Below are 15,991 nucleotides of genomic sequence, written 5' to 3'. Positions count from 1 at the left end.
ATGTATGTATCATAGTTTAGGGCCAATTTAGGGGGAAGCAAATTAACTTATCTGTAGGTTTTTGGGATGTGGGAGGAAACAGAGTGCCTAGAGGAAGCCCATACAGACACAGGGAAACCATACAAACTCCGTGCAGATAGTGCCCTTGCTGGGATTTGAACCAGGGACCCAGCTGATCTGTAGTGCAATGTAGAGTGTAATGATTTCAGACAAGGTACTGTATTATGAAAAACAAAGGCCATTAGAGAAGGAAAATGTACAGCAAGTTAGTTACACAGCTGTATTAGCAAGCTTGGACTGGTTACTCTGCAGGGCCGTATACAGTCATTATTTTATGCAAGATTCTAGGGATAGCAAATGACAACACACACATCTGCACAAAAACAGACATATCAAGATACTTTAAAATACATGGTTATCTATATAAATAATAACAGGTCATATGGCAAAAGCTGCATAGAGATTTTCCATTATTTGAAGGAGGAAGGGAAAGCACAAGAACCAATTTGTTAGAGCTGCAGAAAATAAGCAGGTAAAATAATAATGATATAAAAAAAATGTGTATTAAGCACGTATGTGAACCTGAAACAATCATACTCATTCTTCTTAAGCCCCCTGCCCTCTCCGTTAGATATTTTGTACACACACATTATCCCCGCAGGACAGCTGACCTCTGCCTCTCGCCTGCCACAAAAACGTCATCAAATATTTTGCCTGCCAGCTTGGGGTAGCTAATCTTTTGCATTGCGTGACCACAATTCCACCGAGACCATATTTAAAATATGCCCTCATTAAGACAAATTAAAGGGGGACAAGGCTGGAGTCATTCACGTTACGGAGGTCTGCTCTAAAGCAAACTTCTTGGCTGTCAAGAGGGCACAGCAATGATAAAGAATAATAACCCTCCACAAAGAGTACTTTCAGTAAAGCCCATATTATATGGGTAAACATCCAATAATAATATATACAGTTGTGTTCAAAATTATTCAACCCCCCACCGAAATTGAGTGTTTTGGCCAGTTTGACATTGATTTTGAACTTTCAGTCATCTTGTTTACAATGAAATCAGAGAGACACTTGTAAGTTAGACAAAGATAACATAACCTTTATATTGAAATAACCACAAATGTCTTTTCTGTGCTCACATCATTATCAGTTTTATTCAACCCCCAAGTGACTTTCATTCTTAGTACAACATCCTTTTCCAGTTATAACAGCTTTTAAACGTGAATCATAGCTTGACACAAGTGTCTTGCAGCAATCTACGGGTATCTTAGACCATTCTTCATGGGCAAAAGCCTCCAGTTCAGTCACATTCTTAGGCTTGCACGTTGCAACTGCTTTCTTTAAGTCCCACCAGAGGTTCTCAATCGGATTTAAGTCTAGTGACTGCGATGGCCACTCCAAAATGTTCCAGCCTTTAATCTGCAACCATGATCTAGCGGACTTGGAGGTATGCTTGAGATCATTGTCCTGTTGAAAGGTCCAACACCTCCCAAGCCTCAGGTTTGTGATGGACTGCATCACATTTTCATCCAATATCTCCTGGTACTGAAGAGAATTCATGGTACCTTACACGCACTGAAGCTTCCCTGTACCTGCAAAAGCAAAACAGCCCCAAAGCATGATTGACCCCTGCCACACTACCACAAAAGTTTTGGGATAGTGTTCTGTGGACTGATGAAACAAAATTAGAACTGTTTGGGCCCATGGATCAACACTATGTTTGGAGGAGCAAGAACAAGGCCTATGAAGAGAAGAACACCTAGTCTACTGTGAAGCATGGCGGGGGGGTCAATCATGCTTTGGGGCCGTTTTGCTTCTCGATTTAATTGTAAACAAGATGACTGAAATGATCAAAATCAATGTCAAACTGGCCAAAACACTCAATTTCAGTGGGGGTTGAATAATTTTGAACGCAACTATATCTATCTATCTATCTATCTATCTATCTATCTATCTATCTATCTATCTATCTATCTACCTACACAGTATATTATATATATATATATATATATATATATATATATATATATATATATATATACACACACACACACACATATATATATATATATATATATATATATATACGCTTATACGCTTCAATATAAATTGATTTAAACAGATTGTGGCACAGGCATCAGATTATGAACCCTGGTGAGGGACGAGTGACATTAATTCCTCAATGTCCTCTGAGAAGAGCTATTGGAAAAGGTGCTAACCCTGTAGAAGTGTGTATTAGTAGTAATGATGATAAAAACAATTGATTGGTGCGGTAAAGCACAGCTGTCTTTCTTACCACTTGGATTGAATTCCTGAACAGTCCCCAGCAATGGTCATGAGGGAGCAAGTGTAGAGAAAGTTTCAGTGCTGTCTGTGCCTCTGTTGGGGAGCTTCCAATGGGGACACAGACAACAATAAAACTCAACCAATTTTCTCTAACATTTCCTAATGTATATAATTTACTCAGCATGCATGAATGATTGAAGAACCTGACTTCTGTGTAGAACGTAATTACTTACGTACTTAGGAGCAGTCATATTTGTTTATTACACACATATGCAACCTTTTTCCTCGTGGTCTATAAGATATCTGTCATATGTGAATAGGGGTCTTTTAAATCTAGTAACTCATCAAACTGATCATGTGGACAAGCGTGATTAGTTTGATCAGCTGAAAGATTTGCAAGACCCCATTTTGCTGCAATCACTTCCTACTTTAGCACATGATCTCGGCCCAACTAACTTTACAAATCACCAGATCAAGCATGTTTGAGTTTTCATATACATGAGCATCAATGGGGAAAGGTGACCGCATTTAGAAAACCTTACCAGTCACCATGTACACTGGTCTCTTTCTGTTTGCCCAGTGTGTGTCTCAGTGTGCATAAAGCATGCTCTGTGAGGCGGCGGGTTCTTACACCCACAGCGCAACAATCAATGTTTAGGCTAAGAAAGGTGTAACACAGGTGGGGTTGTCATGTGGATAAAGGGTGGAGGTCACTCCCGCACTTCAACTCAGTCTCAGTGAGAAGGGCGCACAAAGCAAGAGAGTTCCAGTGACTTGAGCCACAGAGGAAACTGTTATTAGTACGATTTTACCCTCTCACCCTGATTACCCGCCAACAAAAGTGAGTACGCAGGATGAGTATAGGTACTCCTTAATGCTCCTGGTATATTAGTGCAAGCATGCCAGGCGGGATATCTGAACACAACAAACTTTTTTCCTGTGCGCAGATGCTTCATTTCCTCAGGCAACGTACCATTTTGATTAGGCATTAAAGAGAACCCGAGGTGGGTTTGAAGAATATTATCTGCATACAGAGGCTGGATCTGCCTATACAGCCCAGCCTCTGTTGCTATACCAAACCCCCCTAAGGTCCCCCTGCACTCTGCAATCCCTCATAAATCACAGCCACTCTGTTGACACACAGCTTGTCAGAGCTGGCTGTATTTATCTCTCTAGTGTCAGTCTGCTGCTCTCCCCGCCTCCTGCAGAACTCCGGTCCCCGCCTGCATCCCTTCCCTCCCTGCTGATTGGAGGGAAGGGACGGGGGCAGGGACCGGAGCTAGGCAGGAGGCGGGGGAGCAGCTGAGACTGACACTACAGATGTAAACACAGCCTCACAGCACGGCTGTGATTTATGAGGGATTGCAGAGTGCAGGGGGACCTTAGTGGGGTTTGGGATAGCAACAGAGACTGGGCTGTATAGGCAGATCCAGCCTCTGTATGCAGATAACATTCTTTAAACACACCTCGGGTTCTCTTTAAAGGATGTAGAAGCTCAGAAGCTTACACAAAAAAATTATATGGTGAATGAGTTATGCTGACTTGTGCTTTACTGGTTTACATTAAAAAAGCAGTTTTATTGATAGAACCACTGTAAATTATACAAGGTCTCCTCAACCAGTATCAGAGCTAAACAAGTTTCCGGAGGCAGGAAGCAAAGCTCCAATAGTCAGGTCAGCCCGCTGGCTGTGCTCTCTGTTGGGCTGTCTAGAGCCATCTAAATCATAATTCTGACTGAAGAAAAAAAAAAAAAAGACATCTTTTGCCAGGCAAGTTATAACATGTATACTGTAATGAGCAGTTTGACTGGAGCTTAGTTTTCAGAGGAGCTCTGATTGGCTGCTATGAGTTTGTGCAGTTTGTCATTTAACTAATGAGTCTGAATGTATCATTTCATGAAGCTGGGGAACTGATTTAGTAAGGTTTTCCAGGCTGAGACACACAATGGCTGTGTTCCATTTTGTTTTTTTACTGCATTACTTGTGTTCTCTAGCTTTGAGATCCCAAGTCAGGGCTGTCCAACGCCAGTCTTCAAGGGCCGAGGTCCTTGCACATTTTTGGCACAGCTCAAATAATGGGACTGAATCAGAAAACGTGTGGTTCATCAAGAAGAACACATTTCTCCCATTCTCAATCTATCATAAACACTGGCATGGCTATTGACTTGGGGACTGCAGTTGAACAACCCTGTCTTAAGGAAACCATATATTCAATCTTTATTCATTCTAGTTTTCTTTATTATTCCAAAGAAAGACAATTAGGAAACAAAAGCCAGAATGAATACACAGTGACGGAAAGTTAACCACTTATCACGTCTGAGGCGGTATATCTACGCCCTGCAGGACTTCAGTTCCTACACAGGGACATAGATAATCATCCTCGTATTTCAATGGGCAGTGTGGCAGAGTAGTAGACCAATGATCAGTACCGTGTTTTATTTTCGAACTATAATAGCCTAAAAACAGAGTAATAATGAATCTTTTCCATTTTTTTCTTATCTCTTAAGATGCTGCTAGAATAAAATGATTCTTAGCAAAATGTACCACCCAAAGAAAGTGTAATTGGTGGCGAAAAAAAAGATATACTGTTAATCCATTTGTTGTGATAATTAGTGATGAAGTTATTGGCAAATAAAAGGGAGGAGCACTGACAGGTGAAAATTGCTCTGGTACAGAAGGGGAAAAACTCCCCAGTGGTGAAGTAGATAAAGGTAGCCCCACCTGTATGATCTATTATGAGAAGAGGGCATTGCTTTATGGTTGCAGTACAGAGTAACATCACAAGTGCACAGTTTCCAGACTTGGAACCTTATAGTTTATCTGATCTTATACTGCAGCAAAGCAAGGTCTCTTTCTTGAACTGGTTGTAAAGCTTGCCAATCAAACCAGAACGTGTGGCTCTAAACAAATTACATTTTTATTTGTAATAAGTCCATCTAATTAAAGAATACTTACACCAAAATTCTATTTTGATATTGGTAACTAATAATTGAAGGAAATAAGGCAAAAAGGAAATGTTCCCTTTAACCACAATTGCCATATGCTATTGGATGCACTTATCTAACTGTACTAAATAAAATGTGTGGCAGGCAAAGAATTTTGGGGGAAAAAAACCTTCAACATTTACAGAAAAAAGGTTTAAAAACACACAACACGTCCCAAGATCCCCATCTGAAGTTGAAGTGTGGCTCACAAGGGAAAAAAGCAGGAAAAAGAGAGTCATAAATCAGCGGGTGCAGGGGTTTTGTTTTTTCATTTATTAAAAAGCAGCAATAACCTTCCCAACAGCAAGGTGTGAAGAAGTCATGCACATTGCAAGACAAAGGCAGTTAAGGGCCCCCATAAATGCATCTTATTGCAGAGTCACACTGCAGTGCGAGGTTTACTTTGCTGGAGGTGGAATTGTGTTAGATGGTGCTGGGCTGGAGGTGTAACATGAGGGCACACCTGGGAGGGTCAAACATACACACATTACAAGGGAATGTATAAGGCTAAGGACTGTTTGATTAGATAAAAGCTGTAACTCTCCGTCACCGCTTCCACATGTCAAACAACTCTGTAAAACAGCTGCGGATCTGGCGGAATATAAGCCATGGCCTTTTCCACCCAACATGGCCATTATGTAAATCACACGGGTTTTGTCAGTGTTTGTTACCATCTACGAAGCAAAGCAGTAGCAAGTAAAAAACAAAAAAGTGGATGTCTAATGCTGGGGATACACGTACCGCTTGTGTACCGTGTATCGACCAGCTGATAATATTCAGCTGGCCCGATCAAGCCGCTTGATTCCCGCCACATGCGCGGACGAGCGGGGACGCGGCTGGGGTCGATCCGGCAGCTAATCGAGCCACCAGTCGACCCGTCTATTCCCACCATTAAAGGGAATCTGAAGTGATAATAAACTTATGATATCATGAATTGTATATGTAGTACAGTTAATAAATAGAACATTAGTAGCAAATTAAAGAGTGTCATATTGTTTGCAGTATAGGAAGAGTTAGGAAACTTGGGTCAGCTACAGTGCGGTTTCCTGAAGCACTTATACATCAAAAAAACAGGGAGAGACTGCTTCAGATAAGGTTTTTACTGCTGGGAAGTTCAAAGGGTCATTAGCTCTGCTCTGTTCTATAGTTTGAAATACAGAGTGTGGTATGTAAATTGCACAGAATGATGCAATGCTATAAAAAAAAATTAAAAAGCTAAATAACTGAAAATAATAAAAATAATAGACTCTTTTCTTTGCGACTAATGTTCTATTAATTATCTGTACTACACATACAATTCATTATATCATAAGGTTTTTTTTCCGCTTCAGTGTCACTGTAAAAAGCCAAAGAAAGGTGAGGTTTTCAGGCACACTAAATGACTGCAGGATCTATGAAACCACAGCCAGGCAACACATTCAGGCTGCACACAAATACATCTCTGCATCGGCAGCAGTACTCTGTTTCACAACTTCTAAAAGTCACTTACCTGAGATTTGAAGTATCCAACAGGATTGTACGGCTATGTGCACAGTGGGGGTTGTGTTGTGTTCCCTGTAACTGCGTATGCTTCACTGTATGCAACGCACAACACATAAATAATGTACAGTGCATACAGACAGACAATGAAAAGTATGCTTCACTGTCACAGCTAATGCGCACATTTGCACAAACGCACTGTATTCAGTGCGTTGGGATGTCGCACACCATTATACAGCACTGTGAACATCGCATAGATGGTGCATGGCAGCGTGGCAAGCCGGGCTACAATGTGGCCACTGTGTACATTGCCTTATAATCTCAAGCAGAGTTCAGATTAATTATACTGCCTTTTTTTCACATACTGTAAACCCTCAAGTCAATGAAAAACCCACAAGTTATTGGACACACACAAAAACATAGGATTAGCTTACCTTTTTTGCGACAGGAGACACGGCGACCCCAAACCTCTGAGCTCTCTCCTTAAGTTTATCAGGGCTTACCTAGAAGAGCAAGAGTCTTCACTAAAGTGCACGACAGGCTTGGTTCTCTTTACAGAGAGCATAAGAGCAGACATCAAAATGACCGAATACTCTATTGGCTAGTTTAAGTTTTATAGTTTTCCTAAGGTGTACAATGCTAAGAACTTACATCATGTATCAATTATGGTCTGCGTTCCCACTAGAAAGACCTACCACTCATTTTAACCTCAATCACCTGGACAGAAAGCCAGGGAAAATCTCAGTGGGAATAGTTAAAGAGAACCTAAAGTCAACCAAAAAAAATGAGATTAACTCACCTGGGGCTTCCCTCAGCCCCCTGCAGACGATCGGTCCCCTTGCCGCCCCGCTCCGATGGCTCAGGACCCGCCGGCGAACACTTTCGGTTTGGCCGTCACCGGCCGACAGGCATGGGAACGTGAGTGATTGTTTGCGTTCCCAGCCTGTATATCGCCCCCTATGCTGCTATTGCGACAGACTGATAAGGCTGTTTCTGAATGATCCGCCGGGCGGATCGCTCAGAAACAGCCATATCAGTCCGCCGACAGTGCGTACCCACGCGCTACTGTCGCCTGAAAGTCCGCCCAGCGGGAGGGTCTGACGGACCAGTCGTTGGCGGCCATAGTGCGTGTGTGCGCACCTTTAGGAGTGCTAATGCAGGAGATAAACAAATAAGGCGAGACAATTCATGAGATAAATAGATAAGCAGAGCTAAACCATGATTTAAGTCAGTTAAAGAGGAACTTCAGCCTAAACAAACATACTGTCATTAAGTTACATTAGTTATGTTAATTAAAATAGATAGGTAATATAATCTCTTACCCACACTGTTTTAAAAGAACAGGCAAATGTTTGATTTCATGAGGGCAGCCATCTTTTTGGTTGAAAGGAGGTGACAGGGAGCATGAGACACAGTTCCAACTGTCCTGTGCGCTGATCACCCCTCCCAGTTGCTAGGCAACGTGAACAACATAGGAAATCCCATCATGCTTTGCACAGCATCAGGGAAAAAAAGCCCGGGCAGTTTTCTTTGATGGGTGGAGCTTAGCTAAAAATGCAGCTAAAAATGCAGCTAAAAATGATGTTTTGGCAAGAAAAACAAAGTTCTGATGCTGTGAAACTGTTAAAGAAACCCCAAGCCTTTTCAGTTCTGCTGAGTAGATTTTTAGTCCGGAGGTTCACTTTAAGGAGAGTTATGCAATAAGGGCCTGTTTCCACTACACGCAGATGGGATGCAGAAAAACTGACTGCAATGAATGCCTATGGGAAAATCTGCATCAGAAAAATCGCGTTAAGGGACTCCGAGCAGTGCAGAAACTATGGAAAGATGCATATCATTTTAAAGCTCTCTTTCTCCTCTTTCCAATGATATATAAACCGCCACCCTACGCCTTTTAGTTTTCGTTATTTTCGTGATTGAAATTGCCGCGGCTGCGATTTCAATCGCGAAAATTAAGAAAACTTAAAGGCGTAGGGCGACGATTTAGGTGTCGCCAGAAAGAGGAGAAAGAGAGCTTTAAAATGATATCCATTTTTCCATAGTTACATTGTATTACACAGGCCGACTTTTTCTGCTGAATGGAGCTGCTGACACTGGGGAAAGTGTCGTCCTGTGTAATACAAGTAACTATGGAAAGATGGATATCATTTTTAGCTCTCTTTCTCCTCTTTCTGGCGACACCTAAATCGTCGCTCTACGCCTTTTAGTTTTCTTTATTTTCGCGATTGAAATCGCAGCCGCGGCAATTTCAATCGCGAAAATAGCGACAACTAAAAGGCGTAGGGCAGCGGTTTATTTATCATTGGAAAGAGGAGAAAGAGAGCTTTAAAATGATATGCATCTTTTCATAGTTTCTGCACTGCTCGGAGTCCCTTTAAGTGGAAACAGGCCCATAAGCATTCATTGGAGTCAGTTTTTCTGCATCTAATCTGCGTGTAGTGGAAACAGGCCCTAAACCATGAGTTAAGTCAGTTAAGGAGAGCTAAATTGTGAGTTAAGTTAGATAAGAATAGCTAAACAAGGAATAAAGTCAGTTAAGGAGAGCTAAATCATGAGTTAAGCCATTTAAGGAGAGCTACATTGCGAGTTAATAAGTAAGGTGAGATAATTTAACAGAAAAGCTTTGTGAATCAGGCCCAATGCCTTTTTGCACACAGTGGAACACATGTTCTGCTACACTGTGTGCACCTAAAAAAGAAACTTCCCATGGAAATGGACTTTAACCACTTAACGACCGCCTAACGCCGACAGGCGTCGGCGGGTCGTTAGTAGTATAGCACGGAAATGATCGAGCGGCCTTTCCATGCCAGTTCACGGAGGCTGTCTCCGTGAACAGCCGGAGAGCCGCCGATCGCGGCTCGCCAGCAAAATGTAGACACACGGGGAAGAAATCCCCGCTGTTTACATCATATGGCGCAGCTGCGCAGCAGCGCCGTAATGCGGATTAGCGATCCCCGGCCTCTGATTGGCCGGGGATCACCGGCATATGATAGGCTGAAGCCTATCCTTCAATGCGCAGGACGGATATCCGTCCTGCGCAGCCCATGGAGGGAGAGGGAGGGACGGGAAGGCAGGGAGCGCCGAAAACGCTGCGGAGGGGGGCTTTGAAGAGCCCTCCCCGCAGATCACAAACAGCCGGCGGCGATCAGACCCCCCCAGCAGGACATCCCCCTAGTGGGGGGAAAAAGGGGAAGTCTGATCGCCAAGGCTCAATCCTGATCGGTGCTGCGGGCTGGAGGGCCCACGCAGCACCGATCACTGCAGAAAGCCCTGGTCCTTAAGTGGTTAATGCTTGGTTAAATGCACGTGTTCAGGAATCAGTACAAAGCTTTATGGACACATTTTTACCATATTGATACAGTTCTCGTGCCTAGAACATTCCTACGTAAATCACATGTAGATCTCCTGAGAGCTGTAAAGGTGCCCATTAATGATGCAATCATTTGATTGTACAAGCTTGCCACATTTATATAATGAGGGACTACCTGAAGTATCAATTGAAGAAATGTTAACTCATTTTACTCTTATACAACATAGATTTGGTACGATTATTCAATCAAGATTATAACATTGATGGGATCCCTTAACCCTTTAGCAGCCAATTTATTTAGAGGCTTGCAAGTGCTCCAGGCCAATTTATTTCAGCACTTTGTTTGTATTTATCTGTTGCATTTCCTAGCTTCTATTTAGTACTGCTGTAATGTGTACTTATGGCCACTTGTCACTAGAGGGCAGTGTGAGACAATTACTGAGGACTTCTGCTTTCAGTTTCTATATTTTCTGCTAGTAAAGAGAGATCAAAGCATTCCAAGAATTGAAAGCACGAGTTCTGCCAAATGAAGTTAAAAGCCGTGCACTTATGTCAAACAAGATAAACTCTATCAACATTGCTAATGGGTTAAACATGCAACTACTTATTTTCAAGACAAAATGCATAACTAAATGGCAAGAGATATTTGTATTAGGTCTACTGACATATGTCTGACAACTTTATATGTTGCCTGTGTTTACATATAAAACACTTTTCACTAACTCCGGCTCACAATATAGATTACAAATGTTTACTCTGCCTCAATACACTACATACCATCACAAATAAGCCAGACTGATCGCCTGGTGCCTACCCCATTTCTTGCATTCAAAAGCCTAATGCCTAGTACACACAATTGCAGTCAATCTGATGGAAAATTGCATCGTGTGTACCAGGCATAAAGTCAGAAGGATCTGCACAGCGCTAATTATATTATTAAAGAAAGACATGAGAACAACATAAACTTACCAAGGATTTAGCCCCTGTTGACTGCACTGAAAACAGAAAAATGATAAAAGTGTTTAAGGAATGTCTAAAGTAAAATATGGTCTGTACATACACTAGATTTAAGTTGACACACACAAATGAGCGACCTTGTTTAAAAAAAAAAAAAATACATTGTAAAAAGAAACAAGAAGTCTAAACAACGACATACACCCACACACAAACAAATATTCCAGACGATTCTGCAGTGAATACTGCACACGCAAGTGGAAGTAACATTTCACATAATGTATACACCTTTGCTATGGAACTATGTTGTCTGAACAACATTGTACACACTGGCTGGCTGATTGTCGTCTGAACTGAATCAAACAGTTGGATCTGGCAGAATACGCAATATCTGTAGCTGGTCGAGGCTTAACGTCGTTTGGCTACATTGTTATACTAACTGTTGTCCGATATGGTGATATTTGTCACTTGTTGGATGTTTCAAATTACTTTTATCCAATGTGTGTACCAGGCTATAAAAATCGTTAATGATCAACAACTGACTGACATTTATTAAAAATCCAGCTAATTATGTGAAAAGATAACAAAAAAATGATGGTTTTAGTTACAATGTATGATAGATCAGCTTAGACAATGATTGTTTGTGTGAAGTAATGTGTATGAGACGCGCAATAGACCGGATGCAAATTAGAAAGGAAAATTGTGAAGACACAAATCCCACACATGTGACTGCTGTTTTGCAAACAATCCTATTGTTGTAGTGTGTACAAGATCTTTCACACAACACATATTTTGAATGAAGATGCTGCTCATAAATCGTTGTTTGTATGTCTGACAATTTTATTCTAGAACTAGCAGATCCAAGCCTGTTTTCTTGCTGCCGCCCACCTGTTACTGCGCATGCGTGCGCAACCGCCGCACATGTGCGCAACCGCCGCACAGCCGGCCGGCTCCCTGGCCCCATCCTCATGTTTCTGTGAGGCTGGCTGGGTCCGTGCTGTGCACTTGCGCAGTAGCAAGAAGCACGGACCCAGTTACACAGGGACAGCATGATGCAGGGACACAGGGGTTTTATTATAGAGGATTTAGTAGGATGCAAATGTATTGTTCTCACCTTTCTGTTCAGTGGATGTAATACCAAACCTAAAAATGTAAAAATATAGAGTGGCTCACATAAAAGGCATAATATAAAGAATGTTACAACAGAAAAATACACTGAAGCAAAACTATCTGAAGAGTCATTAGATTACATTGAATAGAAATAACATTTGCAAACCATACTTTATTATTAGGATTATTAGTTTGCATTTATCGAGCATCAGTTATTGACTGCTCAAAACTAAAAGCAAAATCCTAGTCAAAATTATTAAACAACGTTCCCTCCTACTACAAAAATTACAATGGCTGTAAATATTTCAAATACAAGCATGTAACTGCTGCTGCTATTTGTAGTTCCCTTATGACAGGACATTTTTTTGGGTAGATTCTGAGAACTTCCCTGTTCAACCTCCACAGCCCTCTCATAGCCAGAAGAGAAGATGAGAGGCAGACTGGCCCCTCCCACTCCTGTACCCTGACTGGGAGGGCAGCGGATCAGCAGCAAGTCACAAAACCTCACAAAAAGCAGCAGAACATTATATATATATATATATATATATATATATATATATATATATATATATATATATATATATATATATATATATATATATATATATATATATATATATATATATATATATAAAATGTATGCCCATGTTTAAAGGGGTTCTGCGGCATGTACAAAAAAACCCCCAAAACCTGACACTTACCTGGGGCTTCTATGGGCCCCCTGCAGCTGTCAGGTCCCACACCGTCCTCCTACGATCCTCCGTTCCCCGCCGCCGGTCTAATTAGTCGTCTAACTAGACAAATAATGCTCGCTCCCGCGTGCGGCATCTGGTGATTATTGCGCTGGCGTTAGGCCTGAACAATTTTAGGAAAAAATTGAATCGATCGATCGATTTCTGTTGCAAATCACGATTTCGATTTGATTCACGATTTCCTTCAAATTAAGCTTTGTTCCCCCTCTGTCCCGTCTCTCTTTGTGCACCTTGTGTCTTTGTGCCCCCTTTGTCTCTCTCTCTGTGTCCCCTTTGTGTCTTTGTGCCCCCCTTTTTCTGTGTCCCATCTGTGTCTTTTTTGTCCAGTGTGTCTTTTTTGCCCTCTTTGTCTCTCCCTGCCCCCCTCTGGGCCTCTCTCCGTCTTGCTACCTTTGTGTCTCTCTCTGTGCCCCTTTTGTCTCTGGGCCTCTCTCTTGCCCCTTTTTTGTCGCTCTTTGTGCCCTTTTTGTCTCTCTGTGCCCCCTCTGTCCCCTAAGCTACGGCAGTGCGGGACATACCTTCCAGCACGAGCCTAGCGATGCCAGTCTATCCACTTCGCATTCTGCAGGCTCTAATGCATGGCATACTTCCTGTATGTCATGTGACATACAGGAACCAGGAAGTATGCAGTGCACAAGAGCCGTCAAGAGAGGATGGACAGCGTTGGACTCATGCGGAAGGTATGACTGACACTGCGGGCCACATACGCTGGGACTTGGTAGTTTGAAGCAGTGTCTTCAAACTTCCCCCTTGTGGAAATGTCATCGCGATATTCTACACTGACGATTCCGAAATTGTGAACTTGTTGATTGCAATTTCGGTCTAAATTCGATTTATCTTTCAGGCCTAGCTGGCGTGGTACGAAGTTTTCTTGTACTGCGCCTGCGCAGTAAGCTCTCGTTCATGTGCATGGCCACGGCTGTGCAGCCACACTTTAGTTAGAATAATAATTAGACCGGGGGCGGGGAACGGAGGATCGTAGGAGGACGGCACGGGACGGGACATGACAGCTGCAGGGGGCCCATAGAAGCCCCAGGTAAGTGTCAGTTTTTGTTTTTTTATACATGCCACAAAACCCCTTTAAGCACTTGTCCGGAGAAGCAAACTATTTGCATTAAATAGCAAGGTCAGCAGGGTTATTTTAAACATACAAGAATTATTGTCCCGAGGGAAAAAGCTCATCAGTTTTAACGCAACAAAAGGTGTGAAGGGTCCATTTATTTCAATCCATGATTATACAATGTATTCAATAGCTAAAATGTATTTGCCAATCTTTCAAAGGGAAGGGAAGAACAAAGATTGATTATAATAGCTGATATGACTGCAAGGGAACCTAAAACTAAGTACACAAGGCCAGATTCGGGATCTGCGCTGACGAATGATCATTCCCCGATCCATCTAGCCAAATATGCATGCATCATTTATGGCATTGTAAATAAATGATAATGACAAACCTGCAAAAGTTAATGAGGATTAAAACAATCCTCCACGATTCACTCCAGTACGGCGGTCGTTCAACATGAATGATCGCCCCGGGAAGTGTACGTTGTGAAACATCACGTAACGAATTTTCCTTAAACGATGTTACGCAATATCATGAAAAAATGATTTGCCACTAAAAATCATTCCGAAAAACTGTGTCGTGGGTATGGGCCTTAAAGAAAACCTGTACTGAAAAAAAGTTCCCTTGGGGGTTACTCACACCTCAGTAGGGGGAAGCCTCTGGTCCCTATCGAGGCTTCCCCCGTCCTCCTATGTCCCACGGTGGTCTCGTTGCAGCCCCCGGAACTCACAGGCGACAAATCCGACAGCCTGTGCAATATTTACCTTTTCGAGCTCCAGCGGGGGCACTGCTGCGGAGCTTCTGACGGAGATAGGTGAAAATAGCCGATCTCCGTCGGGTCCGGTCTACTGCGCAGGAGACTTGCGCCTGCGCAGTAGAGCAGCCCGACGGAGATTGGCTTTTTTCTCCGATCTCAGTGGGAAGAGCGGATACTGCGCCTGTGCTGGAGCCAAAATGTAAATATTTACATCGCCGCCGCTCCGGGAGGATTATCTCCGCCACCGTGGGACCGAGGAGGACAGGGGAAGCCTCAATAGGATCCGGAGGCTTCCCCTACCCGAGGTGAGTACCCCCCAGGGGAGTTTTTTCCATTACAGATTTTCTTTAAAACATCCTGGTATGCTAATTTAAAGAAGAAATATTACAATACTGTAGTGTGTTTAACAATGCAATCAGAACAGTCTGAATAATTACTCTTGACCGACTTACCGTATAGCACGAGCTGCCTTTTTGCTATCGGGCGTGGCAGGAACATTAAACCTCTCAGCTCTCTTCTGAAGTCTCTGTAAACATTTACCAAGTAAAAATAAAGTTAGTTCACTCTACTATGTAGCCTTCTGAGCAATCTACCGTATATTGCTTTCCCTGCAATGTGCAATCATAAGAGCTTGAAGATATGTATCAATGTGTTTCTTTTACTAGAAAGACCCTTGACAGACTGTCTAAAGACCATGTGGAAAGGGAGAGAGGCTGCATAATAAATAGCCTACGCTAAACACAGCTGTGAGGGTGGGGTCACATTTCAATATATAGATGTATCGGAAGTGCTTCTGATGCTGAAATCAGGAAAATTAACGTAACATAATAATTAATCAGGTATCCTGAATAATTTACTACATTCTACTATATAGGTCACTGGAGTTCCTCTTTAACGAGAACCCAAGGCGTACATAACTTCAAAAAGCAAATACTAACCTAAGCAGAGGGAAGCATCTGGATCCTCCATAGGCTTCCCACACTGCCCTCAGCTGCTCATTGGGACCCTCCTGCACATCGGGGCCGTGCTCTCCTCTAGTACTAGTGCGGTCCTGCTGCACCTGCGCAGTAAGCCGTAGCCGCTCGTGCAGTACACCCACAGTCATGCTTGAAGAGGAGCATGGGCCCCATATGATTACCAACAAGTCCTTGTTGGTAACCTTAGGGCAGTCTGTGCTCGGCAACAAGGGAACAGGGGATGGCATAGGAAGCCTCTATAGGATCCAGCTGATTCCCTCTTCTTAGGCAAACATTTACTTTTGCACCGAAGGTTCACCTTGGGTACACCTTAA

At 42.6% G+C, this 15,991-nt stretch overlaps 1 protein-coding gene across 2 annotated transcripts in view; it reads right to left on the bottom strand.

Moving 5' to 3' along the window:
* Positions 1 to 15,991, bottom strand: part of SARNP (SAP domain containing ribonucleoprotein) — a 103,395-nt gene that overhangs the window by 22,874 nt on the left and 64,530 nt on the right. For both annotated transcript variants that reach the window (XM_068265179.1, XM_068265178.1), the window contains exons 6-9: positions 15,153 to 15,226; positions 12,133 to 12,161; positions 11,034 to 11,059; positions 7,189 to 7,257 (exon numbers count right to left, since the gene is read on the bottom strand). In XM_068265179.1, the coding sequence (XP_068121280.1) occupies positions 7,189 to 7,257; positions 11,034 to 11,059; positions 12,133 to 12,161; positions 15,153 to 15,226 (198 nt within the window). The remainder of the gene's footprint in view (positions 1 to 7,188; positions 7,258 to 11,033; positions 11,060 to 12,132; positions 12,162 to 15,152; positions 15,227 to 15,991) is intronic.

This window comes from Hyperolius riggenbachi, chromosome 2, assembly GCF_040937935.1.
Source record: "Hyperolius riggenbachi isolate aHypRig1 chromosome 2, aHypRig1.pri, whole genome shotgun sequence".
Taxonomy (NCBI): Eukaryota; Metazoa; Chordata; class Amphibia; order Anura; family Hyperoliidae; genus Hyperolius; species Hyperolius riggenbachi.
This window is presented reverse-complemented; position numbering and strand designations above follow the sequence as displayed.